At 38.4% G+C, this 26258-nt stretch overlaps 2 protein-coding genes across 23 annotated transcripts in view; one reads left to right on the forward strand and one right to left on the reverse strand.

Moving 5' to 3' along the window:
* NCF2 (neutrophil cytosolic factor 2) overlaps positions 1 to 7686 on the forward strand; it is a 71525-nt gene extending 63839 nt beyond the window's left edge. For 6 of the 7 annotated variants that reach the window (XM_074389963.1, XM_074389964.1, XM_074389965.1 and 3 more), the window contains one exon: positions 623 to 7686. In XM_074389963.1, coding sequence (XP_074246064.1) covers positions 623 to 735 — 113 coding nt within the window. In that variant the 3' untranslated portion in view covers positions 736 to 7686. The remainder of the gene's footprint in view (positions 1 to 622) is intronic. The other variant, XR_012515063.1, reaches the window with a different exon arrangement.
* Positions 2442 to 26258, reverse strand: part of SMG7 (SMG7 nonsense mediated mRNA decay factor) — an 81438-nt gene continuing 57621 nt past the window's right edge. For 4 of the 16 annotated variants that reach the window (XM_010336043.3, XM_039480638.2, XM_010336045.3 and 1 more), the window contains 15 exons: positions 23955 to 24117; positions 23451 to 23607; positions 20135 to 20205; positions 18937 to 18997; positions 16568 to 16687; positions 15201 to 15627; positions 12761 to 12905; positions 11947 to 12329; positions 10938 to 11306; positions 10042 to 10191; positions 7606 to 7686; positions 6967 to 7126; positions 5650 to 5820; positions 5380 to 5525; positions 2442 to 4815 (listed from right to left, as the gene is read on the reverse strand). In XM_010336043.3, the coding sequence (XP_010334345.1) occupies positions 4702 to 4815; positions 5380 to 5525; positions 5650 to 5820; positions 6967 to 7126; positions 7606 to 7686; positions 10042 to 10191; positions 10938 to 11306; positions 11947 to 12329; positions 12761 to 12905; positions 15201 to 15627; positions 16568 to 16687; positions 18937 to 18997; positions 20135 to 20205; positions 23451 to 23607; positions 23955 to 24117 (2718 nt within the window). In that variant the 3' untranslated portion in view covers positions 2442 to 4701. The remainder of the gene's footprint in view (positions 4816 to 5379; positions 5526 to 5649; positions 5821 to 6966; positions 7127 to 7605; positions 7687 to 10041; positions 10192 to 10937; positions 11307 to 11946; positions 12330 to 12760; positions 12906 to 15200; positions 15628 to 16567; positions 16688 to 18936; positions 18998 to 20134; positions 20206 to 23450; positions 23608 to 23954; positions 24118 to 26258) is intronic. The other 12 variants (XM_010336046.3, XM_039480639.2, XM_074389946.1 and 9 more) reach the window with 3 other exon arrangements.

Genomic DNA, 26258 nt, shown 5'->3' on the forward strand with positions numbered 1-26258 from the left:
TCTGTGGTCAAAACAAAGATTTCCAACAAAGCTCAGGTAAAATTCTCTCCTTTCTTAAAAAATTGGGCCAGGAACTGTGGCTAACCCCTATCACCACAGCACTCTGGGAGGCTGAGGTGAGCGGATCACTTGAGCCCAGGAGTTTGAGGGCAGCCTGTGCAATGTAGTGAGATCCGTCTCTAAGAAATACAAAAATTAGCCAGGCAGGCCTGTAGTCGCAGTTACTTGGGAGGCTGAGGTGGGAGATCACTTGAGCCCAGGAGGCTGCACTCCAGCCTGGGCGACAGTGAGACCCATTGAGGGCTGGGGGTAGTGGGGAGGATGGAAATTCTAAGGACTGATTGTTCAGTTTCTTTGACCTTACTTTTCCATGTGGTAACTTTTTGAAAACATAATTCATGCTTCTGCATTTTGCTTCATCATTATCATATTTAAGACAAATCAGTAAGATGGTTAAACCCTGTGTTCACTTTGAAACCACTTTGAATTACTGTCTTTTTCCTGTTGATCACAATTACTGGTAGGGAAGGGTGACCGATAAAATATTCTGTGTGGAACACCCAGACAGGGTAATCTTTCTATACTGGTTTTAGAAATCAATGTGTACTTTTCCTTTTATCAGTGAATGAAGAATGGCTGGAAGGGGAGTGCAAAGGGAAAGTTGGCATTTTCCCCAAAGTTTTTGTTGAAGAATGCGCAACTACAGATTTGGAAAGCACTCCGAGAGAAGTCTAGGATGTTTCACAAACTGCAAAGCCGAAAATGAAGCCCTATTACTTGTAAAATTTAGCACCCTTCTGCGGTACACCGTACTGAGACATTACAGTTTGGAAGTGTTCATTATTCCCTGTTAAAATTTAACCTACCTGGCAATGATGTGAGTACCCAGGACGATTTCTTGGGGCACAGGGGGTGAGGGGATGGGGACAGGTGAATGGAGGAGTTAGGGGAAACGAAAAGTGGATGGAAGTGTCTGGAAAGGGCACGAGAGGGGCTTCTAGGTCCCGATCCTGTTTTTTGCTCAGTGCTGGCTACCCAGCGGTGTTCACTGTTAAAACTCATCAAGCTGTCCATCTGGTTGCTGTACTTTCCTGTGTCACATCTCAATTTAAAAAACCCTATCTTCAAAAACCAAGACACCTAGGTCCAGGCTCAAGGACCAAGTATAAATATTCCTATTTCTGAACTACTATAATGGGCTCTGAAGGCTTGAAATAACGTTACAGGTTATTCATAAGACATATACAAATAAACTTGTTTTCTTTTTCCATTAAGTCTTGTTGCTTAAACAGAACCTGGACTGAGTTAGGTTCTCAGGAAATACAATACTCAATTCCACAGAGAACTAAAATACTAGAATTACATACCTTTGTACTTCTCAGAGAGGAACACTGATTATGTGTCACCGACATTTAAGTGATGAAAAGCGGCAGTGTTCATGAAACCAGCTGGTTAGTAGTATCTTGTTAGCTGACACCTGGCAGTAGTTATGCATTGCTTCACAATGGAGACATGTTCTGAGAAATGCGTTGTGCAAACATCTATCTGGAGTGCACTCACACTAGATGCTATAGCCTGCTACATAGCTAGGTCACAAGGCTACAAACCTGTACAGCGTGTTACTGTGTTGACTACTGTAGGCAACTATCCCACAATGGTAAGTATCTGTGTATCTAAACAGAGAAGGTCAGTAGAAATGTATTATAATCCATGGGAGCATCATTGTACATGCAGTCTGCTGTTGACCAAAATGTTGTTATATGGTAAATGACTGTCTATACTAATATGCGTAACAGAATGCAATGGATTTGGTTAACCCACCTGTTCAATTTTTCAGGATTAACTTGGATGAAGGATTTTATAACTATTAGACCTGAAGGCCTGGCCTGAATTCCTCTCCCTAGCCCCTTCTTGCAGTGTATGTTTTGCTTTGCTAACAATTTTTCAAGCGTGTAGGTTCTTGTGAAAAGCAGAATAAGGAAGAACTGCAGACCGAATCAACACCTAGGTGAAAGGAGAGCAGGTCAGGGTGAGCACACAGACATTACGGTCAGCTACAGCACTGGCTTCCAGGACACAGCTGAAGACCCAGCAAGCTACCACGGGAAACTGTGGACCTAACTCAAGGAAAAAGACTGCCTCAGTAACAGCTACAACAGGAATAAAAACGATGGGCTGTTAACTCCTTAAGTCATTCTTTTATTAAGAGTAATTTTGATCATCAGCTTCTTTCTACTCAGGCCTTTCCATTACAATTGTAAGTTCCGTAATTCATTGGTCTGGAATGCTACTAAAAGCAAAAATAACCCTGAAAAATATTCAAGTTCTGACCATCTGTGCCTTTCCTTGGATGTGTGAGTAGTTGAAATTCTTGCCTTTTAAGTTGGATTTTCAATACTTTTATCTTTTAGGATAGGAAAGAAATAATCCTTACACAGATCTGATTGGAGAGAACATGGTTTAATTAAAGGCAAAGCTGATTTTCAGCAGCTGCAGGTCTTGCACAGACAGACAAAAACAAAAAATAAAACCCAGAAAACAAAACAAAAAACCACAAAAGAAAGTTTACTACACAAAACCAGTTTCTGATAAAGATTCTCCTCCCCCTTCTCATTACTCCACAGTGAGGATGATAAGGCGAGGAATCTCGCCCCAAGAGTCAGAAAACATTCCAGACACCAAATTCTCATGCAGAATGGGGCTTTAAATGGGAACTGGGTATTACTGGGAGTGAGATGGTAAACCTGGTTAGCTTGTCTGGGGCGCAAGAATCAGTGACAGTTCAAACACCGGAATGTTGCAGCTGCCTGAATGCAGAGCTCAAACACACAAACTGGGTAAAGGTAGTAGGAAAAAGGCTTGGGACGAGGAGAGAAAGGTGGACACAGGGAAGAGGCTGAAGAGAAGCACAAAAGGTTTCATACTGCCATTGGGTGGGGGGGCTTCACCTTTTCAGACCTTTCAAAAAAAAAACAAAACCCAAACACCATGTCAAACTAAAAGAGCAATAATGTTAAGCATACTGTGGGGAGGGGCCCTAACCACTCTCTGAAGAGCAATGAGCATTATCTCACCCCTTTTCATTGCTGGGGTTGCCCAGCCTCCAGTGACAACCGGGGCTCCTGGATGTGCTTTGCTCTACAGCTGAGTTCCAGCTCTTAAGTTCCACACTAACTCCGTACGCTCACACACACAACCCCTCCCCTTTGGGACAGCAGATGGGCATGTGTGTGTACACAAACATACAGACACACAAAGGAGAGACCTCCCAGAAAATAAACCCTACCACTAGCACAGCAATTGAACATTTAGATTGTTTCCATAATTTCCCCTTAAAATATTACTCTTCCAGGAAATGACTAACAGAAATGCTGTCCTTCTGTTTCTACCCAAGAACATTTTCAGTCCTCTTTCCTCCTAATAAATATCAAAGAGTTTATTTTCCTTTCGTTCGCCTTCTCCAAAATGGACGACGTCGTTTTCTTCTGTGCATGATGTGCACATGTCCGTGCTGCCTTGAATTTCACTCTGAAAGCAGAAGCTGGGAGACTGCAGCTGGGCAGGGGCCTGGGCCCTCTGTGGGCTGTGCAGATACTGCTGCTTCCTTCCTCTTCAGACTGTCTTTTGGGCCCCAACTGCTGGACCCCATGCTGCTGCTTCTTGGGAAGATGTGATGTCACACACATTAGGAATAAAATCAATTACGAGCAGACCGCATCAGGTAAAAAAGGGATGGAGATGGGGCAGGAGGGTGGGAAGTAGAATGGGGGCACAAAAACCAACCAAACAAAAAATAACCACACTGAAAGCTTCTACCTATTAGAATGTGCCAGGCTGTGAATGGACTAGCCTGCCTTCTGTGAGACTGCTTGCTATGCGACTGCAAAATCTATAGGAATCAAAAACGTAATTTGAAATCCTCCAGCAGTCACCTGCTAGTCCAGCCCAGCACCACCACCCACACTGCATCCTTGATTGGGGCTCGAGCACCTACAGAGTGGAGGGCATTTCCTGCTGGAGTCTCCAGGCCGGAGGAGGGCCTACCAGAACCTTCTCAGAGGCCTTGAACTCTCCCTTTTGGAACACTTCCACTGGCTGAAGAGGTTGGTTCCCCATCCTGTCACCACCAACCTCTCACAGGAGCAGTGAACGGGGCTTTCCTTGCTACATACTGACTAGAAGCACACCTGTGTATGGAAGAATTCAGTGTGATATTTTACTACTGAGAGTAATAACAATAAAAGATGTTTAGGAATAATTTCAACTACATTCTCAGTCAGCAAAGCAATCATTAATGGATTCCTATTTTTATTCCCCAAAGAGGAAAAAAGGACTGAGAAGTTCCCATTGGCTTCTCCCATCTGCCTTCCCTTCTCAGCTTTCACTTCCCATGTGGCTGGGGACATGCACAATGGAGAAGGTGAGGCGGTGATACCAAGTAACTGAGTGAGATAAACAGCAGTTCCTCCCTCTCTCCCTCCGGAAGGCCCCGGGGGGACGGAGAGTTCCTGATGGATTTTTCTTTTTGTTGCACTGCGAACATTTCGTGCACACTCAGCGGGCTGGTGGAATACTTACACCCTCTTGACAGCGAGAAACAGAAAAGAGGGCTGCCACCTGCAGGGGACTGTGTGGGCCAGTCCTGCAAACCCAACATGCCATGGTTTATGGAGCCTTCATTCCCAGGTTGCCACTTTGGCCTCAGTGTGGAGGGTTCATGGTGCCTTGTCCCCGTTGCTGTTTCTGCTTCTGCTGCATTAACAGCTGCTCCAGAGCGGAAGGTCCAGGATGCATCATGGAACTGGACCAGATAGACTGAAAAACAGCCCAGAGCTTGTCAGCAGAGATCAAAGCCCAACTCTGCTGCCCCCCAAAATCCAGCTATTAGAAAAAGTCATTATGACTCTCAAAGCTGGTTAGTTTCCATTAAGATTATTTTAAACCAGAAGTGAAATCACATTTTATGTCAGGTTTTTTTTTTTTTTTTACTGAAACTCAGCTGTATGTGGTACCACAAAGGGCATTTACTAGAAAGGTTTTAGGCAAATACAACATTTCTAAAATTAGATAATCTTATTTTGTCAGAAAAAGCTTAAATCAAACATTCCAAGATGAATCAGAATTTTTTTAACCTTAGAATGAAACTAAAACCTTTGTTTCTGTTCCCCTGAAGATAACTGCTTTACCACTAGTAAATTCAGAAATTAAAAATCATCACGCAAGATTCTTCTGAAGCAGACCATGTTTCTAGGACTTTGCCATATATGTGCTATGCATCAGTCAACTCTGAGCACCTGAGAAGTAAGCCTGTTTATGAATGAAAGCAGAAACATCTTTACTGTAATAATCTTGTAGTTCTTAGTCCTGAAATTGACTCACCTTTAAGCTTTCCATGAGGACAGCAGAAGAATCCTCCATGGAGGGGCCATGGCTTGTCCAGGTGGCACTTGGAGTGCTGGCCTGATGCCAGCTGCTCTCAGAGGATGACGTTGCTGAGAGATAATCAATGCCAAACCCACCCATGGCTAAGGGATGAAAAGAGGTAAGAAAAATTCAGGAAGGTGTTCTATCACTGCCAATTGCCAGATCCCAGGGAAGGATACAGTAAATATCTTTCAATTTTGCTTGGCAATGAAATGTAGATCTCACCTGGCTTATCAGTTTTCCACCGATCTGCAGTCCTCCTATCCCTGTTATCTGGAGTCCCAATGGGTCCAAAATTGGAGAATGGAACAGAATTATGGTTGTGAGTTGGAGGAGAGCTGGGCAGACTGCTTGGATTAGAGGAATGAGGAGACTGGCTGGCTGGTGTTGAATGGTCTATTAAATAACAGCAACATAGCATATAGTAAAGCAATGTTACACAAACATACAAAGAACTACAGATTCCTGTAGATCTGATCACTAAAATTTTACTAACAATAACCACAGGGCTTTGAAGGAAAGGGAAACTAATGGCTCCAAAGAGATCTGCTAGATGCATTAATTTGCCCTGCTATCTAAGGCATGTTCTTTGCCTTAAAAAAGCAAAACAAAATAGTAGGCTATTTTTGTCGACTGAATGAATGCACTATGCTGGCATGACTATTTCAGGTAAATATTTATTGGTCTTACATATCAGAAAGAATTTGCTAACCTTAAGAATTACTATTAAGTCAGACTCTATTTAAAAAACTGAAGTTAAGCCAGGTACGGTGGCTCACTCCTGTCATCCCAGCACTTTGGGAGGCTGAGGCAGGGAGATCACCTGAGGTCACAAGTTCAAGACAAGACTCGTCAAAATAGAGAAACCCTGTCTCTACTGAAAATAGAAAAAATTAGCTGGGCGTAGTGGCGCATGCCTGTAATCCCAGCTACTTGGGAGGCTGAGGCAGGAGAATTGCTTGAACCTGGGGGGCAGAGGTTGCTGTGAGCCAAGATCGTACCACTGCACTCCAGCCTGGGCAACAAAAGCAAAACTCCGTATCAAACAAAACAAAACAAAACAAAAAAACCTGAAGTTAAAAATCTCAATTTTAAAAAAGTGCAGAGCTGAGCACTGTGGTGTACACCTATTGTCCCATCTACTTGGGAGGCTGAGATGGAGGGACTGCTTGAGCCCAGGAATTTGGGTCTAGAGTGGGCAACATAACAAGACCCTGTCTCAAAAAAAAGTGCAACTTTTTCTGCAAAGAATGAACATCTACAAACAACACTAAAAAACAGCTGGGACTGTAAGATAGAACCTCTATTTTCTCCCTTATACCTCTGCTGACTATTGAGAGTGTAAAAAAAAGCTTTGTCAGTAGCATTCATTACATAAACTGGAATTTTTTTTTTTTTCTATTTCCTTTCTGGGGGGAAAAAGAAAAACACAAAAAACAACCCAACAAGTGATACATATATTTATAATTACAGAATCTTATTATCCCTTCATCAATTTGAGTGTACAGAAAATGCAAGGTCTATAATTTAAATAGTTAATACCTGAGCTGGCAGGAAGTGATGGAGACCACGGAGTTCCTTCAAAAAGGGAATACAGAGATGTTTCCTGGGGAGCCATGGAGGGATTGAGTTCTGCTTTGGAGCTGGATGCCAGGCTTTTCCCGTATACCTCATTGAACACACTATTATTTGGGTATCTTTCCTGAAAGACATGTCAGTCATGTTATAAACTCACTCCAAGGAAAGAGATTTAAGAAAATCCAATGTCTTATTCACGGATGCTTGGTACACTTTAAGCTTTTTTTAGGAAGAGAATTTTGAAGGCTTTTATTTCTTTTTGTTTGTTTCAATTTTCCAGTCAAATTAATTTTCCTCTTTGCTTTCTCTCACCCTTAAATTCGCACTACGTAAACCACCCAAGTTGAAAATGTGAGTAATTTATTTGGCTCAACAACAGAGCCCTAAGGGTTTCAATATTAATGAGAAGTTAAAGGGTTTTAACTCATGAGGTACAAGTCACTAGTATGCCCCAATCAGAGACAAGGGGGATAAAATCAAATGCCTGGAATACACTAATATATGGAAAATAAAGGGAAAAACAGACATGCTGCAACAGTGTACAAAAGAAAATGATCGGTCTACACGAAAAGCAAACAGCAGGATTTTTCACTGTTCACCTACCTGATTGAGAGAGAATCCGGTGAGGGACAGGAAAGAGGATGAATGTGACATGAGCTCTGAGGGCTTCTCCAACAAGGATTTCTTCAGTCCCAGAAAAAAAGGCAATTAAGTTATACCTTCCATTTTCTTAATATTAATCTTATGATACTATGGAACCAAAGCAAAGACCATCATTTAAGCATGTCTGTATTTGCCTGTCAAGTACAGTTTGAGGCTCAGACGTGAATTCAAATCTGCTACTGCCATAACACCACCTAAGTGTCAGTTTCCACAGGCGAACAGAATCCTCCTTTTATAATCGAATCTAGTCAGAGATTCTATTCTGGGAGGGACCAGAGATGCTGGTAAACTGCATTCTGAGTGTTACTGAGGCAGGTACCTCAGGAAATCCCTTGTCAACAGTTGCACTTAAAACAATCTCAAAACAAAATGCTGAACTGTTCCAACACCGTTTCTCTCCATCCCACAATTTTTAAAACATTTACTTTGGTGACTTTTAAAAAGCCTTTTAAATCCATTTGACAAATGCCTTTGTTAATATGCTTTTAAAGCAGCTCTATTTGCAGTATATATTAAAATAGTTGCTAAAAATCAAGCTTACATGTATTGGTCTAGCAAAGTTATTAGAAGAAACAAAGCTGAATCTCTATGCTGCCACTAAATAGCTGGGTAACAAAATATTACTAAATGCCTATGACAAGCGAAGCACTTTGATATATGTATCATTAATGTTAAATATAGAAAGAGTTATAATCAAGGTTTTTTTAACTCGTTTTTTAAATATGAACAACAAAAAAAACCTGAAAATACTCCCACTTGTTCTACCATCGGCTCCATTTCCAATGAAAGTGACACTAAGGGAACGGGAACAGGAACTAAGGGATTAGGAAACAAGTGGACAGACAAGCACTACCCTCAGTCCTTCAAGCCACTCCAGCATAAAAGCAGCAAGAAAGGCGAACACGCAGAGGCAGCAGTACAGCAGCTGCTTCCACAGGCCCCATGCACGCAGTCACGGCACTATTACCATTTCAGTCTCCAGGGGATCTTTTTTTGCTATTATTTAATAACTTGGTATGGGGCCTCTACTGCTACCACCCAGGCAAATTCTTAAGGGAACTTCAAGTACCAGGGATGGCAGCAATGTCATGAAAGCGGTTAAGCTTTTATTTCTCCTGATACTAAAATTAATGCATTTTAATTTTACAAACGTGTTCTTGCCCTGTGTTTATGAGAAAGAAACAGCAAGAAAGTAAAATTCACTATCTTTTTATGTCTTATTAAGGTGTAATAAAGAGAGGTGAAAACTGTTTGAGTTTGCATACATCTTTGTATACATTGCATACATTGCATACATCTTTCTTTCCATCTTTTATACTCCCCACTTGCAATAAAATATAATATGCAGGCCGGGCGCGGTGGCTCAAGCCTGTAATCCCAGCACTTTGGGAGGCTGAGGCGGGTGGATCACGAGGTCAAGAGATCGAGACCATCCTGGTCAACATGGTGAAACCCTGCCTCTACTAAAAATACAAAAAATTAGCTGGGCATGGTGGCGCGTGCCTGTAATCCCAGCTACTCAGGAGGCTGAGGCAGGAGAACTGCCTGAACCCAGGAGACGGAGGTTGTGGTGAGCCGAGATAGCACCATTGCACTCCAGCCTGGGTAACGAGCAAAACTCCGTCTCAGAAAAATAAATAAATAAAAATATATAGATAGATAGATAGAGAGAGAGAGAGAGAGAGAGAGAGATAGATAGATAATATGAACACTGACAAGCATATAGAATGTTCTTTGAAATGCAGGCTGAGTTCTCAGATTTTATTTTATGTGATTCTAATTATTTATTTTCATATTTACTCATTTATAACACTCTGACAATGTTTATAATTAGAATCCTCTTCATTTTTACTCTTTTTACTCATTCTGTTTATGAATCCAACTGTGAATTTAGATCAGGCCTCTTTCTGCATTCAATCAAACAAAAAACAGCTATATAGTGTTGAATAATGTCAGTAAAAAAAAAAATCAAGAGCATATTTCCTTTCATATTTTGGCTACATGAGAAATAAATCTCACTGTTCGTAAGCAAGATTAAATAACACTTAAAATTTCTGAGTCCAGATAGAAGTGTCACCTGAAAAGTGAGTTAATTTGTCACCATCATACCTTGTGTGTGACCAGCTCTACAGAATTCTTTCTGGATAACACATAAAAGCAAGGTATGCCTCTAAGATTTGGGGGAACTATGAAGTTAGAAATACTGTGCCATATACTACTATCTTAAGATTGGTTTCAGTAATTAGAAAATATGTTTTACAGTTCTGTAAAGGACAGCCCCAGGAAGAGAAAAAAATCACCTAATCCGTGTACTACAGTATCTCAGAAAAGCAGCTGGGGGTTAAAGCAAGAAGCAGAATTATGTCAAATACATACAAAAAGGCTTCGTCCAGGAAGAGAGGCGAGAGGCCCCAGCAGAGCTGGGTAAAGATCAGGAGGGTTAGAAAAAATCAGCTCTTCCTCTTCCTCCAAGGCAGCCAGACTCTTTAACAGGTCCGGAGGAAGCAGAGGGGAGCTCTTGGGGTCCTAGTGACAGAAAGGATCACAGTGAGATGCAATAAGGGATAACAAAAGCATAAAGGAATAGTGGCATAATTAGGAGGAAGAAGACAACTGAAGTCAAAGAGATAGTGAAATAGATGGTATTAGGCAAAGAGAAAGAGGCTCTGAAATGCAAAGGCAAAGTGACACAGGACAATGATGGAGGCAGTTCAAGATAATAGAAAAGCAAAATACTGACAGAGCAGAACACAAAAGGTTAATGTGGCTAGTGAGTAAAACAATGCAATGGAGCAAAATGATTAGCATTATCTTGTGCTAACAAAGAGAGAAACGTATCTTTTAAAAAGTTACAAATATTCTCCCGTTTCTCATCAATAAAAAGGGCAAGGAAAGGGACCTCCACTGTCCAAGGTAACTAACTTCGGTCTTCTTAGAAAGCAATTTATTTAAATATTAGTAAACCTATTTTTAAACTTAGATGATTCGGCCCAACTGACGGGAGTGCTTTGTCTCAGAATTCTCTAACATGCTGTGTTAGAGATTTCTGTACATGGTTTCTCTGCCAGACCATCAGAGTTCAAAGTCAGTCACAGAATTCTTCAGCTTCCAAAATAGAACATACTGTGCAATTTTGAGGAGGAAACCAAGAGCTACACCAATACTCAGTGGCATATAGTGAACTAATGAACAAGAGTGGCCTTTTTATAAGATCTATTTGAGATATTCAAAAGATAGCCCCAGATTGTGGGGTGACAGGAAAGAACACACACCTCAAACGGCATCCTGGGCACAGGATCCTGCTCTGGACGGAAGACTGTTTGCCGTTTGCCCCTGCGGTCCATATTAGCTTGCTGTGCCATTACAGATCTGTTATCAGCCATGCTGTAGGAAGAATCCCAGTAGAATTCTGGGACCTTGACTTCTGAGGGATTATGGTTATATGGCTCCATGGGAAAAGGCTTCATTTTTTTTTCTAGAGGCTGCTGCTGCATTACAGGAGGTTGCAATGACGGCTCAAACAGTTTTATGGGGTCTTGGGTCTGAAGGTAGTAGGGCTGTTTCACAGGCATAATTTTCCCTAATGGGCCTTGAACCTGAGGGGGATTCCACAGCTGTTTGGAGGCATCTGCCTGCTGATACTGAAAAAGAGATGCCTGTCATCAAGATGAGGACGAATGCAGTATTACTTATAATCAGTGCTAAAGAATCACGGAATGAACTTAAGGTATTTTCCAACCAATAAAACTCTAGGCCAGGCAGCGGTTTCCTTTACTTTTTGGCCTTTTCAATATACACAGCTTTCTGAGAACAGATTATGGACACCACATTCACATTTTCTTTCAATTAAACTATTTAAGAGGTTGAATGAAGGAAGGAATATATTTGCATAAGAGTGTTTCCCCTTTCTGCTTCAAGTGCTACGCTTCAAATGACAACATTTAAGATTGGTGTCACATCTGTCTTAGTACATCATCAAGACTGATTCTGTTTCCCTAGTAGTTTATATTCCTATAGGAGAATTATTTGCAGAAAATCTATTTTCAATAAAACTGACACTTAGTAGCAGCCAAGGAATGGTAGTTAAGATCTAATATTTTATCCTTTATAAAAGGAGAACATTAAACTTCATAAACAGTAGAGACAATACTTTTGTTTTCCCATTATCACTATAAATCTGAGGAAGAAGTATCTCAAAGTTTATTCAGCACTTCTAACACTGACTCTTTCAGCGTTTCCCTTATTTCATTCACCTGGATAGTACACACAACTATAACTTACCTGCTGGAATCCAGAGTGGTGAGGCGGGCTTTTCCCCAAAGCTGGCACAGCTTTTGTAGGGGATTGTTGTTGCTGAGTTAGAGCTTGAACCTGCAACTGGCTTGTAGGCTGTGCTGTTGGCTGAGCTGGTAAAGATGTAAGGGGTTGCTGGGAAGGTGGCTGTGATTGTTGAGGTCCCTGGTTCATTGGCCCTGGTCCAGAGGGCCGTTGCTGGCTGTAAGGAATGTGGGACTGTTTCCCAGCTTGCACCTGGTTTCCTGCTGGAGAGTGAGCTGTAGGCTGAAGAAAGGTTCCTGGGACAGAAACACCAGCTGGGAAGGTGTAACCTGAGCCCATAGAAAATGCCACAGGAGGGGGGATAACATATGTTGGGGGCGGAAACCCTTCAAAACAGAAGAACACAGCTTTAGTTTGAAAGAAACAGAAAAAAAAAATGCAAAATGTCAGCTTTTTTTTTTTTTACAGGTGGGCAGAGGGAGTCTTCCAATATATCATAAAAGATATTAGCCATGTTGTCGATCTTTAACTTGATTTTTAAAACGAGACTGATACTTTTCCTTTATCCACTGAAGTAATCAGTATTCTATAAGTAGCTTCTGTGTTGAGTGATAGGATTTCCTTCGGAACAACAAACATGCACTTGCATGCACACCACACAGAAACAGCTCAAAAGTAATTTTAGAAGCATTAGGGCAAATATAACTTTTTATGGCTTAATAACATTACTCCAACAGAATATACATTTCTCAGTGAGTGAACAGAAATTCTTGCACAGAAAAGATTAAGTAGAAGAAATTACAAAACATGTATTTACCTGGCCTGCTGGGAAGAGGAGGGAAGGCTCCAGGGTGATGAATGGGGATGAACTGGGAGTTACTTGCTTGAGTTGGAGTTTGAGTTACCGGTGTTTTTCTGGCTTCAGACACTGGAGTCTTTCTTAGTTCTGTCTGGGATTTTACCTATGACCAACAGAAGCAAAACTATCTATAATAAACTAAAACTCGAAAGTGTCAGAAAGAAGCCCCTACTCTTAAGAAAGTATTTAAAACCTCATTAGATCAAAAAGTACATGCTGAAGACATTTAAATTCACCTAAGTTAAAAATGGAAAATCCAAAGCAAATTATTTAATCGTCAATAAAAGATAATTTTACTATCTTAGTTTTACAAATTATTTTGCTCTGCCATGCTTGCAAAAATCCAAATATGTAGAGGACTTTAGGGCACATTTGTTTTAAAAATGAGATACCTGACGCTAACAAGTTGAAAAAAACTTGTCTATGATCTTAAGTTGCTTGTTATGGGGCCCAGGGTACTCTATACTCTAATTCATTAAATAGCATACATGTTATGAATTAATAATGACTATTAACCCATAGCTGAGGTATTTTGGCCCTCAGTTTAATTTCATCTGGGTAGCCTAAGTATATAGTCAGGTATCCACCCTCCACCCTGCAACTTTACCACCCATCAGAATAAATAAGGATACATTCAGCAGTAAGGCCCAGGCCCCAAGATCCTACAAATGGAGCCAGAGAGAAGTAGATGTCATATGCACTGCTCAAAGTTGAGCAAAATGAGGGAAAATGAGTAGCATTTATAGAAAACTTAGGAAGAGGTACAGGGTGTGGTGATATGTTGACTTTTTCTTTAATCATTTATAGGTGATTTGAGTTGGATAAGAAACCAAAAAGGAGATTCTACTTTCAGTCTGGACCTTATTAAGAGCAGTTATAGAGAATGGAGGCAGGCAAGCAGAAAATGCTGGACTTATCCCTATAACTCTGATCCTTTGGCTTTCAAGTTCATTTGGTTTTTTCCCTTGCCCTTTCCCAGCATCTCCTACTCCCTCCATGTCTTAATTTCTACCTTGTCCTTTCTCTCTCCCTGCTATAATCTTAAAATTGAATTATTTTCTTATTTTTCTTTCTCAAAAAAATTAGAGAAACACATCAAAGGTACTATTTATTTGTAAGCAGCCTTCAACAATGTAAAGTTTCTCATGCAAACACATTCATTTACTGTGTTAACAAATCACATGGCCACTTAAGTATTTAGTCAAACATTAATAGTATTAATAAAACCATCACAGAATAAAGGTCTTTTTCTGTTTATATGACATCATCTTATCTATTTGGAAAAATATTTTTTCTTTTTTTTTCCTTTTTGAGACGGAGTTTCGGTCTTGTTGCCCAGGCTGGAGTGCAATGGCGCGATCTCGGCTCACCGCAACCTCCGCCTCCTGGGTTCAGGCAATTCTCCTGCCTCAGCCTCCTGAGTAGCTGGGATTACAGGCACGCACCACCATGCCCAGCTAATTTTTTGTATTTTTAGTAGAGACGGGGTTTCACCATGTTGACCAGGATGGTCTCGATCACTCGACCTCGTGATCCACCCGCCTCGGCCTCCCAGAGTGCTGGGATTACAGGCTTGAGCCACCGCGCCCGGCCGTGACTTTATTTTTATTATAATCCCAGCTCCTCAGGAGGCTGAGGCGGGAGAATTGCCTGAACCCAGGAGGCGGAGGTTGTGGTGAGCCGAGATCGCGCCATTGCACTCCAGCCTGGGCAACAAGAGCGAAACTCCGTCTCAAAAAGGAAAAAAAATAAATAAATAAAAATAAAGTCACAAATAACTGAGCAGTGCTTATCTTTTCCCAGCAAGAAACCTAGGTTCTTTCTTTATAAATTCCTAGGATCCAGGATAAGATCAAAGTGATATTAATACCACTAGCTGGGACAAGTATAAATGTCAAGAAAAAAAGCCTCATATGTTTCCAAGGAAAAAAATATATATCAATATTTTTATGTACACACACACACACACACACACACACATATTTATACATATAAAATAGTGAACCTAAAAAAAAAAAAAACCTGCATACACCTTAATATACTCTTGGTTCTACTGGATCTAAAGAAGACCCCAAATCTCCACTATAGCATTAACAAATGGTAATTATATCTTCCAAAGAAAATATAATCCTGGGTGTAATTGATGGCTTTGCAACTGACCCTTTCAAACTCTTAAATTGGAGAGAATTGACAAAGGCGTCAAACCAGGTTGAGATATTTTTTCACTCCCAATTCCCAAGAATTGCTAAAGTAACCATCTATCACAGCTTTTTATATAACCTTACTATGCATTTAAACTTCCAGGACAGCCAATTCTCATGCCTTTAGAACAAAATGAAAAATCTTGCCTTTTGTGTGAGCCTTCCTCTACCTGCTTTATAGTTCAAATACAGCTTACCTGCACTGCCACATTCTGCTTTCCTGTTTCCTGTAACTTTTCTAAGGTGCATTTCTTGGTTTCAGTTTTCCTCTTGTTGTTGTCCTTCTTTCCATCATTCTTAGTTACAGTTATTCCTTTGCTATAGTCCCTTCTCACCTCTTTGGGAGGAAAACTTCTTCCCTGGTCTCTGTTCACTTCTCGTGGCTTAATGTTCTCTTTGAAGGTAACCATTGGCTTCTCTCCTGTGTCACAGTTGTTGCTTAAATTTCGGCTTGTAGATAGCACTGATTTCAGCCCTGGGCTCCCATCTGCAGCCAGCGACTCTATCACAGATGTTTCTTGCAGAATGAGGTTCTCTTTGGCTTCACTGGGGTCTTCTAGTATTAATTCTGGAATTTCTGTGATAAACAACAATTTCCCTACCTCATTTTCACACTGAATCAGCCTAAAAAAGCAAAAATAAACCCATATATGAAAAATGTTAACTTAAAAAATAATAACAACTGACTTGTGTATGGATCGAAGTCAACATATTCCTAGCACCAAGAACCACAGAAACAGCAGGATATAACGATACAGACTCAGCAAACCCAAAAAGTAGACACTGAGGTTCCCATGATCACATTTAACATCATCACAACATATCCCCCCACTGCTTTCAATGTTTGCTAGTAATTACATTTTCTGTGATGCTTCAAGTGCAAGACACTAGGGCCCTTGATACTTCCTATAAGGTAGCTATATATAATTCGTATTTTATAGATGTGAAAATTGAAGCTTGGAGGTGATAAGTTCATTCAAATATGCAAGCATTTAAGTACCTACTGTGTGACAGGAACTTGAATACAAAAATGAGTAAGTAGTTACTGACTTTGGAAAGATTATAAGCTACCAGGGAGATTCCAAGGACACCCATTTGGGAAGCTGCAGAACTAGAAATGACACTCAAACCAATCAAATTCCAAAACCTGCATTCTTTCCCCTACCCTACTACATCTGGTTTGTGCTTAATTAGCTACCAGCACCATCTTGGTCTGTCCTGCCTGAAACTGACCACCATGCCCAGGCCAATACAAATTACCATGACTGTGAAAGTATAATTCGGCCAGATTTACAGAGATATTTACAAATTAGAGCAGAAACTCATGATAAACAAGAAAGACAACCAAATCCTCTACAATACACAAATGGGGAAAATGGAGATTCTAAATAGAGAGCACATTTATTAACACTGGGTGATAATTAGATGTTGTGCTACCAACACGTTGACTTAAGAGTTCATGATTGACAATATTTATACCAAAGCTTAAAATACATAACATGTGAGGGTGTATGTGTGTGTGTGTGTTTATCTAAAAAGGTAGCCAGAAGCTTCATGGACATACCTTGGCTGATTATCAGCGATCCATTTGCCTATAGAGATCAAGCGCTGCTGTCGTATTCGTCGTTGCTGACCTTCTTTGTCTCCTGTAATACCCTGGTGACCTTTGGAAAAATCCAAGTTCCTAAAATTGACACAAGCAAATTATGAGAATATTAAATTGCTAAAGATATTTTCTAGGCAACTGAGTTCACCTGATTAACTGTAATGGCTTCAGATTATTTTCCATATAGGTCAGCTACTTGATGTAATCAACTGCATTTATTAGAATTTATATTCCCAAATATTTTTACAAACTATGAAACAAAAAAGAAAATATACAAATTCATTATATTAATGTAGTATTTTTACTTACATTTCACTTTTTAGCTGGGGAAATCAAATAAACCACAACTTTTTATTAGGAAATATTCTTTTATCATTTTAAGAATAAAGTTTTATAAACACTTATCTTGCATGCTAATTAATTTGCTTGAAATGGCCATGGGAATGCTAAGAGTCTCTGAGGTGCCTATTCTAATAAATAATATTAATCTATCCACTTTACGGGTGGTCCATTCTAAATCAGAAAAATGTGTAATCATAAAGCATACAGAGCAACTCATTGATATCAGAAGGGTAAGCCAAACTGAAAAAATAACGATTTTTCAGATTTCTTCTTATTAAACTTTTTTTAAAAAGAACATTTAAGAATTGCCAGGCAGAAGGATAGATGCTAAGGACACAAATAAGAGTCCCTACCTTCGGGAATAAATAATAATGATTCAACCTGATGAGCAGCATAATAAAAACTATGCAAGGAATAAGTGAATATAGTAAAAGGAGGATGAGTTCCTTCTTAGAAACTCTGAAAGGTTTCACAGTGTGACACCTGAGCTAAACCTTGACGAGGTATGTTACGGTAAGTGCTTACCAGGCTGGTGATGGAGTGGCAGTAGAGAAGAAGAAAATGTTCTAGGACAACACGAACAAAGGTATGGAGAAATAAAAATAGGGAGCTATTCAAGGATAGCACATAGTGTATAGGGTTTGTAAATATTGGGGGAAGTTGCAGAAAATGAGGCTGAACAACTAAAAGCTAGATAGTTCTGAAACTTGAGTGTCAAGCTAAAAGAGACAGTAGAGCAACCAGGAATGGCAAATCAAAATAGTAGTCATGGGATATCACTGTTTCCATACTTAAAAACTGTAACTCTAGAGGCAGTGTAGAAACAGACTATAGGAGGAGAGGAACTATACGTAGGGAGGTTTTTATACTTCAGGCAAACCGGTGATAAAAGCCTGAACTATGTATGAGGAAATAAGTGGAAGGAGTTGAACCTAAGAAGCATTTCAGATACAGAATTATAATGGTGAGAAAGACTAATGGAAACACGAGTTTTTTAGATTTCCAGCTTGGTCATATGGATGGTAATGCCACAGGCACAGATAGAAAATAGACAAAAGAAGACTGCTTTTTGGCTGACCAAACAGGAAAACATAAGCTCAACTTTTGGTTATGTTAAAGTTTAAAATGCGTAAGGGAGATTAGATTGTTAGAATATGGGTCCAAACTTCAAGAGAAGCCAGAGCTGAAAATTTGGGACCTATCGTCCCACAAACATAGGGATGGATTTCATCAACGGGGAGAATGGAGAAAGTGGGAAGGAAAGGGGAAGAAAAGAATCCTGGAAAACAACATTCAGAGGCACGTAGTTTAAAAGTAATAGTGAAAAAGACTGAGGGCTAAGCGTGGAAAAAATAGTATCACAGAGCTAAGGAAAAAGGTTTCATGAAGAAAGGGGATCAACAGACTCAATGCTGAAGAAGATTCAACAGAATGAAAATTACGAAGAAGTCACTGGTTTTTCGTATCTAGAAGGGCACTGACAGTTTAAGCTGGGAGTTGAAGTGGAATCAGTCAGGCTGGCCCACACTACTTTTTAAGTTTGATGATGAAAAGATAAGGCAACGTAGGAAAATATGAGGATGTAAATTCATTTTACTGTTTTAAAAGAATGGGGCACATTTGAATGTTACTAGGCTAAAGGGAATTAGTTGTTTAAAAAAAAAGAAAGGAAAGAAAGAAAAGACACTGGAAATAAAATGCAGAGAGGAAAACGGATGGAGCAAGGTTCTTAGGGAGGTGAGAACGGATAGGATCAAGGGGAAAGATGGAAAGGTTAGACTTTAATCTTTATTACACAGGAACTGAAGACATGACAGATACAAATCTAATTCACAACAAACTTTCACTATTAGTTGCTTTTACAAAAATAACACACAGCTGGGACAGATCAAAGATTCCTCTATATCCAAGCCCAATTCTCTGTTATTTTTAAAAACAACTGCAATCACTGGCAATGAAGTAAAAGCAATTCAACTATCACCTACCTGAAAGAAGGTCTCAATGCCAAGAATCCTTGTAATTCAAACTCCTCCGGAAGTGGTGTTGCTAAAGGGTCAAAATCAAAATTTGCAAACATTTTAATTAAAATGTTGTTTGGTAGAATACTGCTCACTAAATTTTTTAAAAAATTAATATACAGAAAGTAATATAATGCTTATAGTTTGTTCTCTACTCTTCTTTATAGTAATCCTGATGAAAATAACTCACCTGTCAAAACTCTGCATGTTATTTTTGAGACACAGACATTCCCCTAATAATGCTGAGGAGGATGGCTTTTTAAAAAATTGGCAGTCTTAAAAATTCATAGCCTTGGATCTAGTAATCCCAAGGTTTAGATTACCTGTCTCTTTTTACTCAAAGTACTGAATAACATTGACATCATCTGAGAACTTGTAAGAAATACAGAATCTTGGGCACTAATTCAAACCTCCTGACTCATAAACTGTATTTTTAAAAGATTTGGGTGATTTATGTGCAAATTAATGCCCAAGGAGCACTAATTTAACAGAAAAAAAAAAAAAAATCAGAAAGCAGCCAAGCCAGAGGTTGTTCAGTGCAGCATTAACTAAAATGGGGAAAATTTTAAAGCAACAGAGTGCATAAATAGATTATAGCACTTCCATAGGATTGGAATATTATGAAACCAGTAAAAGTCATGTTTTAAAAATGCTTAATGGCAAAAGAAAATGTTAACAATTTAATACTAAATTTCAAAATCAGGCACAAAATTATATTTGAGATGAATCATTTCCTATGTGTGTGTACACGTAAGAAAAAGGTCCAAAGAAGATATACTATCATGAATAGTAAAAGGTATCTCTGTAAAGGAGATGTGTGTTCTTTTTGTTTCTACCAAATTTTCTGAGTATTACTTTGACAGAGCAATGTTAACAATAATTTTCTTTTAATAGTAAGAATGAGGAAGAAGAAAAGACAGAAAGAATCTGAAGGTATTACACAGTCTTCTGAACTCCTATTTGAATGATGCTAAATGAGAACACGCTGCCAGAAGAATTGGGAGCACATTATCTACCTCCACCCACTTAATGTAGAGCTCACAGTCACTTCTGAGATACTGAATTTAAAGTCAAACATTCATCACAAAAACCTTTTCTCTGGCCTTAAGCACACCACTAATGATGGAGAACTGCATCAACAACACAAGGTTAGGGTAGCCCTTACCATTAGTACTTGAGAGGTCCTCTTCATGGGGATGGAAGCTATTCAGAAGAGAAATCAGCCAGGGCCAAATGCTGTAAATTAAAGAAATAATTCAGATTTTATTTTTATATAAGAGAAACCATATAAGCCATGAAAATGTTATCTATAGGTCCTGGACTTTATGTATTTTCCTCTTATTTCAGCATTTCAAAGGCAGTATAATTTTTAAAAATCTATTTTCAAAGATATACTACAAATGATAAAGATACAACAAAAGGGAAAAATTTCCATGTAGATCATGTCCCACGCTCCTAATTCAACAAACAGTGAAAATAATTTGTCATTTCTGAACATGGAAAACTGAAATAGGCTGAGAAAATCCTAAGCAAATAAACAACATACTATGTTTTTATAAACCTTTCACATACATTATGAGTTGTGGAATCTACTGTTAGTTCTTAATCTGTGACAGGGTATGGTTATACCACACAAATCACATTCCCCGTTCAAAGTGATAACACCTCTTTTCTTAATGGTACAAAAAAGTCCACCTTGTTACAACAGCCTCTCTGTTTCCTAATACACAGTCAATTTTTGTGAAAGCTTACACAGAAATATTAGAAGATATCCTTTCCACTATTCAGAAGTAAGTTCTATATATGTATTTGTTACCTGTGTCCATGGTTTTGGAGTGAGGTATGTTGAAGTATCCATTATGGATTTAGATTTATAAATATCACTTTACATATAAACATTTATATCAAAATCTGTTATCTTTCAAACATAAGAGCAATTTATAAATCTCATGTACTATATATGGCCAGGCAAGATTATTTTTAGGTGAGACAAATGCAATTAGTTTGACTGTTTATTTGCTAGGTTGGGAACAGATGTGATGGGTCGAAGTAGCCATGTTGATGGCTTAAAATAACTTGGTTTTGGCCTGGAAACAATTACTTTGATTTTCCAACAGCAGACTCATCTATCTAATCACGTTCTCCTTAAGATAGTATGAAGCTTACCTTTAATACAGATCAACCAATTTTTATTAAAAAAAAAAAAAAAGCATAAGGTGAGGTGCCCATGGTACAGAAACTGGATATAAATAATCACACCACGGAAAACCTAAGTTAACAACTATTTGGGACAGTTGCACACTTTGAAATATGGGAATATGCTACTTTAAAAATATCGACATATACCCACATCAAAATAAACAAATATTGAAGAATCAATGTCTGCTACAAACCATTGAGGATGTAGTAAGACATAGCTGGAAAAAAAGGTTAGTAACCTAAAAAAGAATATTATACTGGTACAATGTCTTCATGCAACACACATAAGCTCTCGAGAAAACACTGCAGAAAAGGCAAATGAGTGGATGAACTATTGATATACTGCTTTACCCTGTAACTGTTTTCTAAGAAGGAAAATCACTCTTCCATGTATTCATTAGCTTAAGAGAGTATGTTCTCAAAAAAAAAGTACAAGGGAAAGTAAATTCTAGAAACTGAGAAGGCCCAGATATAAGAAACTGAAGAATATTTGAATATATATGAAATTCTGAGTTCACAAAAGAAATATTGTTTTTCCATTACTTAAAAGATATAAATGAACATTACTTTATGTATTAGACACATAAGGAAAATCTTCAGTTTTGAAGAGATATCCCATGCTAGTCTTTAAAATGAGTACTAACATAATTTAAGACAGAATGAAATACCTGCAAGGGCATAATCCTAAACATCTTGGTAAATCTGATAGGAGGAAGAGGAAAGAGTAAATGACAGAAAAAAATGAAGGAAAAAAAATGTTTGCCAATAAAGCTATTCCTTCTGGCTGAATGTCTTTTGCTATGAGAAGAAATGGGAATATACAGAATGGGTCAAAAGGATAACTGTACAAGAACAACAATAAGGAAAAGGAAAACACAATAAAAATAACAATCCCTACCTATAAATATAAATACTCTGTAAGCAAATGGTAAAACACGCAGTTCTTCTTTCACAACATTATTGATAAAATATTGAACTAAACATGTTTGAGTTCTAGAGTACACAGGAGTAGAAAAACTGTACAGCCTGAGTTAAGAAGTGAAAATTTTGTGTAAGGAAGCAATGTCTGAAAATCTGTACTACTAAAATCTATGCTAACATTAAAAGGAGATGTACATAGTATATGCTGTGCTATGTTCCTAAACTCTATTCATGATAATGACAAAATATCATGGAAAGAGCTTATAGTTACATGAGAAAAGACAATTATGAAGCAGACAGACTATAAGGTTTTTTTGCCTTTTTTTTTTTTTTTTTTTTTAAAGACAGTCTCACTCTGTAGCCTAGGCTGGAGCGCAGTAGCACTATCTTAGCTCACTACAACCTCCGCTTCCTGGGTTCAAACGGTTTTCCTACCTCAGCCTCCCAAGTAGCTGGGATTACAGCATGCACCACCATGCCCAGCTAATTTGTATTTTTAGTAGAGATGCGGTTTCACTATGTTGGCCAGGCTGGTCTCAAACTCCCGACCTCAAGTGATCCATCTGCCTCAGTCTCCCAAAGTACGGGGATTACAGCTGTTGAGCCACAGTACCCGGCCCCAGAGGGTCTTAAATGTGGCTTAAAAAAGGCATTTTCTAAGTTGTGACCTAGGCCAATATATATGCTGGGCCACAAAGCAAGACTTTCAAAGAGACCCTCCTTAAATATACCATGAAAATACGCAGGGAAGGAACTTCCTACTTGGTGCTAAGCCATCATGGAAGAATTTATTTCTATAATCAAAGGTACACCAAAAGTTTTCATTTATCATTGTAAAATCAACAGTTCCTAAGAACTGCCAGAATTACCGTAAGTAGCAATGACAAAGAAAACGGTGAGAATCAAAATAACTTTCAATCTTTATGCTTCAAATAAACAAATATTATTCAAATTGAGTGTTATTGTAAGACAACATCAAACAGTTTGGTATAAAAAAATGAAAGAAATAAAAATCTCTTCAACTCTTAAACAGAAAATTGGGGAATACTGTAATAGATAAGAAACAAACCAGTTTTATTTCAAGTTCACTTTAAAATGTGAAAAATGCCTTCTCCCTAGGACAGCAACTGAGAACAAGGGAGTGTACAGGGAGTCACAAATCCTTAAGACTAAGCCTCACATGAAGAATTCAAATAAACAAATAAAAAGCATACAAAGAGGTCTTCAGTTCAAATTCCAGAGAGTCGGCAGAAAATACAGTCTTCCATTGTTCAAACGTTGTATTTTAGAAGGCAGTTTTTACATATTTGTGAATATCAAACAAAGCACACAAGTTAACATGAAACTCTAAAAACACTTACTACTGCCTTTCATCCACCACTGCCTCCTGGAAGACCCTGGGTCTGAGTCTTAGCCAGTCCATGGAGACCTTGACTGCTGGAAGAGGGTAGGCATTGTAGGACTCCTCCTGAGACTCATTCTGGAGAGGACACTTGCACAGGATGCCAAGAAAAGACACTTGAAGAAAAAAATGTATTCAAAAAGCGTAAGAAATCTGAAACTGTGCCAGTTCAAATTAAAATATTATGTGCCTTCTACTATATTCTGTTTAACACTTAAGTATGTTATAGTTTCTTCCTAAAAAGACACTTTCTTTCCCGTATTAAAAACACTATAGATACACTTGATGAGAAGGTATCAGCAGATAAAAGGACAGAACTTGGGGCTAAAAGTTATTCTGAGCTCCTGATTCAGTGTAAGAAATATGCTGTGCATTTTATATCACTGTGCTTTGCTACAATGATGAAATGCCTAAGATGATGCTTTTCAAAAAAGATGGCACATGTTAAGAATTTAATACTCACTAAAGAGGGCCAGCAACTGTGTCCAACATAGCTGTTCGTCTTGGCTGTAACTATGCTGCTCCGTTTCATTGCTAAAGTCACGAAGGTGATGAAGTTGAAACAGGTTAATGACAGTGACATGAACTAACTGCTGAGAGTTGAAAGCTTTTTGGAATAGCAGCCTCTGTAAAAGAAGACAGAAGTACTGCATATATTATCAAGAACAGGAATCATCTTTGACACAAGAATTAAATTGGCAGCCTGTATTTAGAACCACCATGTGTAACAGAATTACAGATGAGTAAATGGTTCTGCCCTCAATCCCAGTATTTTGATTGGGTCTAATTATTTCCAAACTGACTTTCTGTCTTGAAAGGAATTAATCTAGACAGCACAGGGTTGTTTTAGCTTTTGTCAAACTTTTTTCCCCTAGGAAACTACACATTTTTAAATAGGACCTGAGAAAAGTCTTTATGAGTATTCATCCATAAATTTATACATCTTCATCCTTTAGAAATTGTTTTATACAAGACACACACATATTAAAAAATTAAATTGGGACCAATCACTAGAAAGCAACAGAAAGATCCAAAAAATACTTTTTTGAACTCCGAGTACCTAAAGCATGACTTCCTAGATTTGTCATAAAATTGACTCTTTCAAAGGCTTGATACATTAAAACTTATTTTATAAACAAGGCATAGCAAGTACATATTCTGGAACACAGAGCAAATGACATATTAAAGCAACATTAAGATGTATTACAGGCACTTCTACAACTGGTGTTTTCTCCTCTTAGAGAAGTACATGCATGATCATCAAATTTCATTTGCCCTCTAATAACTATGTGTTCACAGTGATCTGTTAACAAGCACTATACACAATCACCCAGATACCCTCACAGTTGGTGCCTCACCTGAATTATCCTTCTACTTTAATATCTGCAATTGTTTTAGATTACCTTCAGGTAAAAATACTTTTCTAACGGAAGTTCCTAGTTTCATCCTACACTTTAGCCATAACCAGTCTTCCTCTATCCCCAGGGAAAATTTTTGCAGAGAGCAGGGATTCATTATCACTAGCATTATGGTGGAAAAGAGAGAATCCTTACAGTTCCACCAGCAGTGACAGTAGATTCTACCATGTCAGAAACTTACAGCTGCCTCTGCCAAGACTGCTCTGAGATTTTTGTTTTTATTTACATAAAGAACCTGAAATAGCCACAGTAAGTTGTATGATTCTAAGAGGAAACTCTTTTATATTATCATTAGAGAATATAATTTCATTCTACTTGAACTCTATCACAGCTGTCAGTCTTCTTGCAATCTGCCATTTCATCGTATGTATATATCTAGAATGGTCAGCCCTTTTCCAAAGACATCAAGCCTTAATCTTTCCTCAGCATTTCCTGAAATCCTGTCTCTTCCCCAGAATTTTCCCACAAAATTTCTCCTTCAATCTCTACAACTAACCTTCTAAACAAGCTGGCATTCATACACGTACTTAATACTGGTATAAAATTAGAATATTTAGTTGTATTTCTCAAAAAGCACTGGTTCTTACAAGCATAATATGGTAATGTATTCCCTGTATCTATAAATCCAATGGCATTAATTTTAGAAGGTAATATACTACTGAAGAGGTTCATAGCCAATTGAATAATTTTCTAGTGTATGCACACAAGTATTAATGAATATGAACACACTCTAGTACTAACAAATGATAATGCAAATTCATGAAGATACAGACTTTGTCATGTTTTCCCCTATATCTCTAAAAGCCTAGAAAAGTGCATGGTACATAGCAGGACCTCAATAAACACTTAGTGAATGAACAAGGGTTAGAAATAAGTTTATAATAATAGAGGGTTACAAGTAAGTTTGAAGTTACTCAGTTGTAATTTCCTAAAATTTAGATTGTATTGGAGAGGATCTTCCAAGGAACAAAATCAGATTAGAACTGATAAGATTTTTGCTACTCAAACTTTCAACTGACATTGAGAAATATATTGAACTAAATACCATTAACAAACAGCCCACCTTTAACTTATAGAAAATGTATTACATCTCAATTCCTAGATCCCAGGCCTTAAATCCCTCAGTGGACCTCAATTTGGTAAACATTTCTGCTTAGTAGCTAAAGGTTGTTAGAAACACTGAAGTATACATGTTAATGATACTAATTATCTATATATGCTTTAGAAATACTTTAGAAAACTTACTCCACTATGTTAAAATTTCACTCCAGCAATGTTCTGGTTCAACACTGGGTAAACTTTCAAACAGATCTGCCTCATACTACATTTAACTTTAGAGTGCTAGAATG

Source organism: Saimiri boliviensis, chromosome 19 (assembly GCF_048565385.1).
Source record: "Saimiri boliviensis isolate mSaiBol1 chromosome 19, mSaiBol1.pri, whole genome shotgun sequence".
Classification (NCBI taxonomy): domain Eukaryota; kingdom Metazoa; phylum Chordata; class Mammalia; order Primates; family Cebidae; genus Saimiri; species Saimiri boliviensis.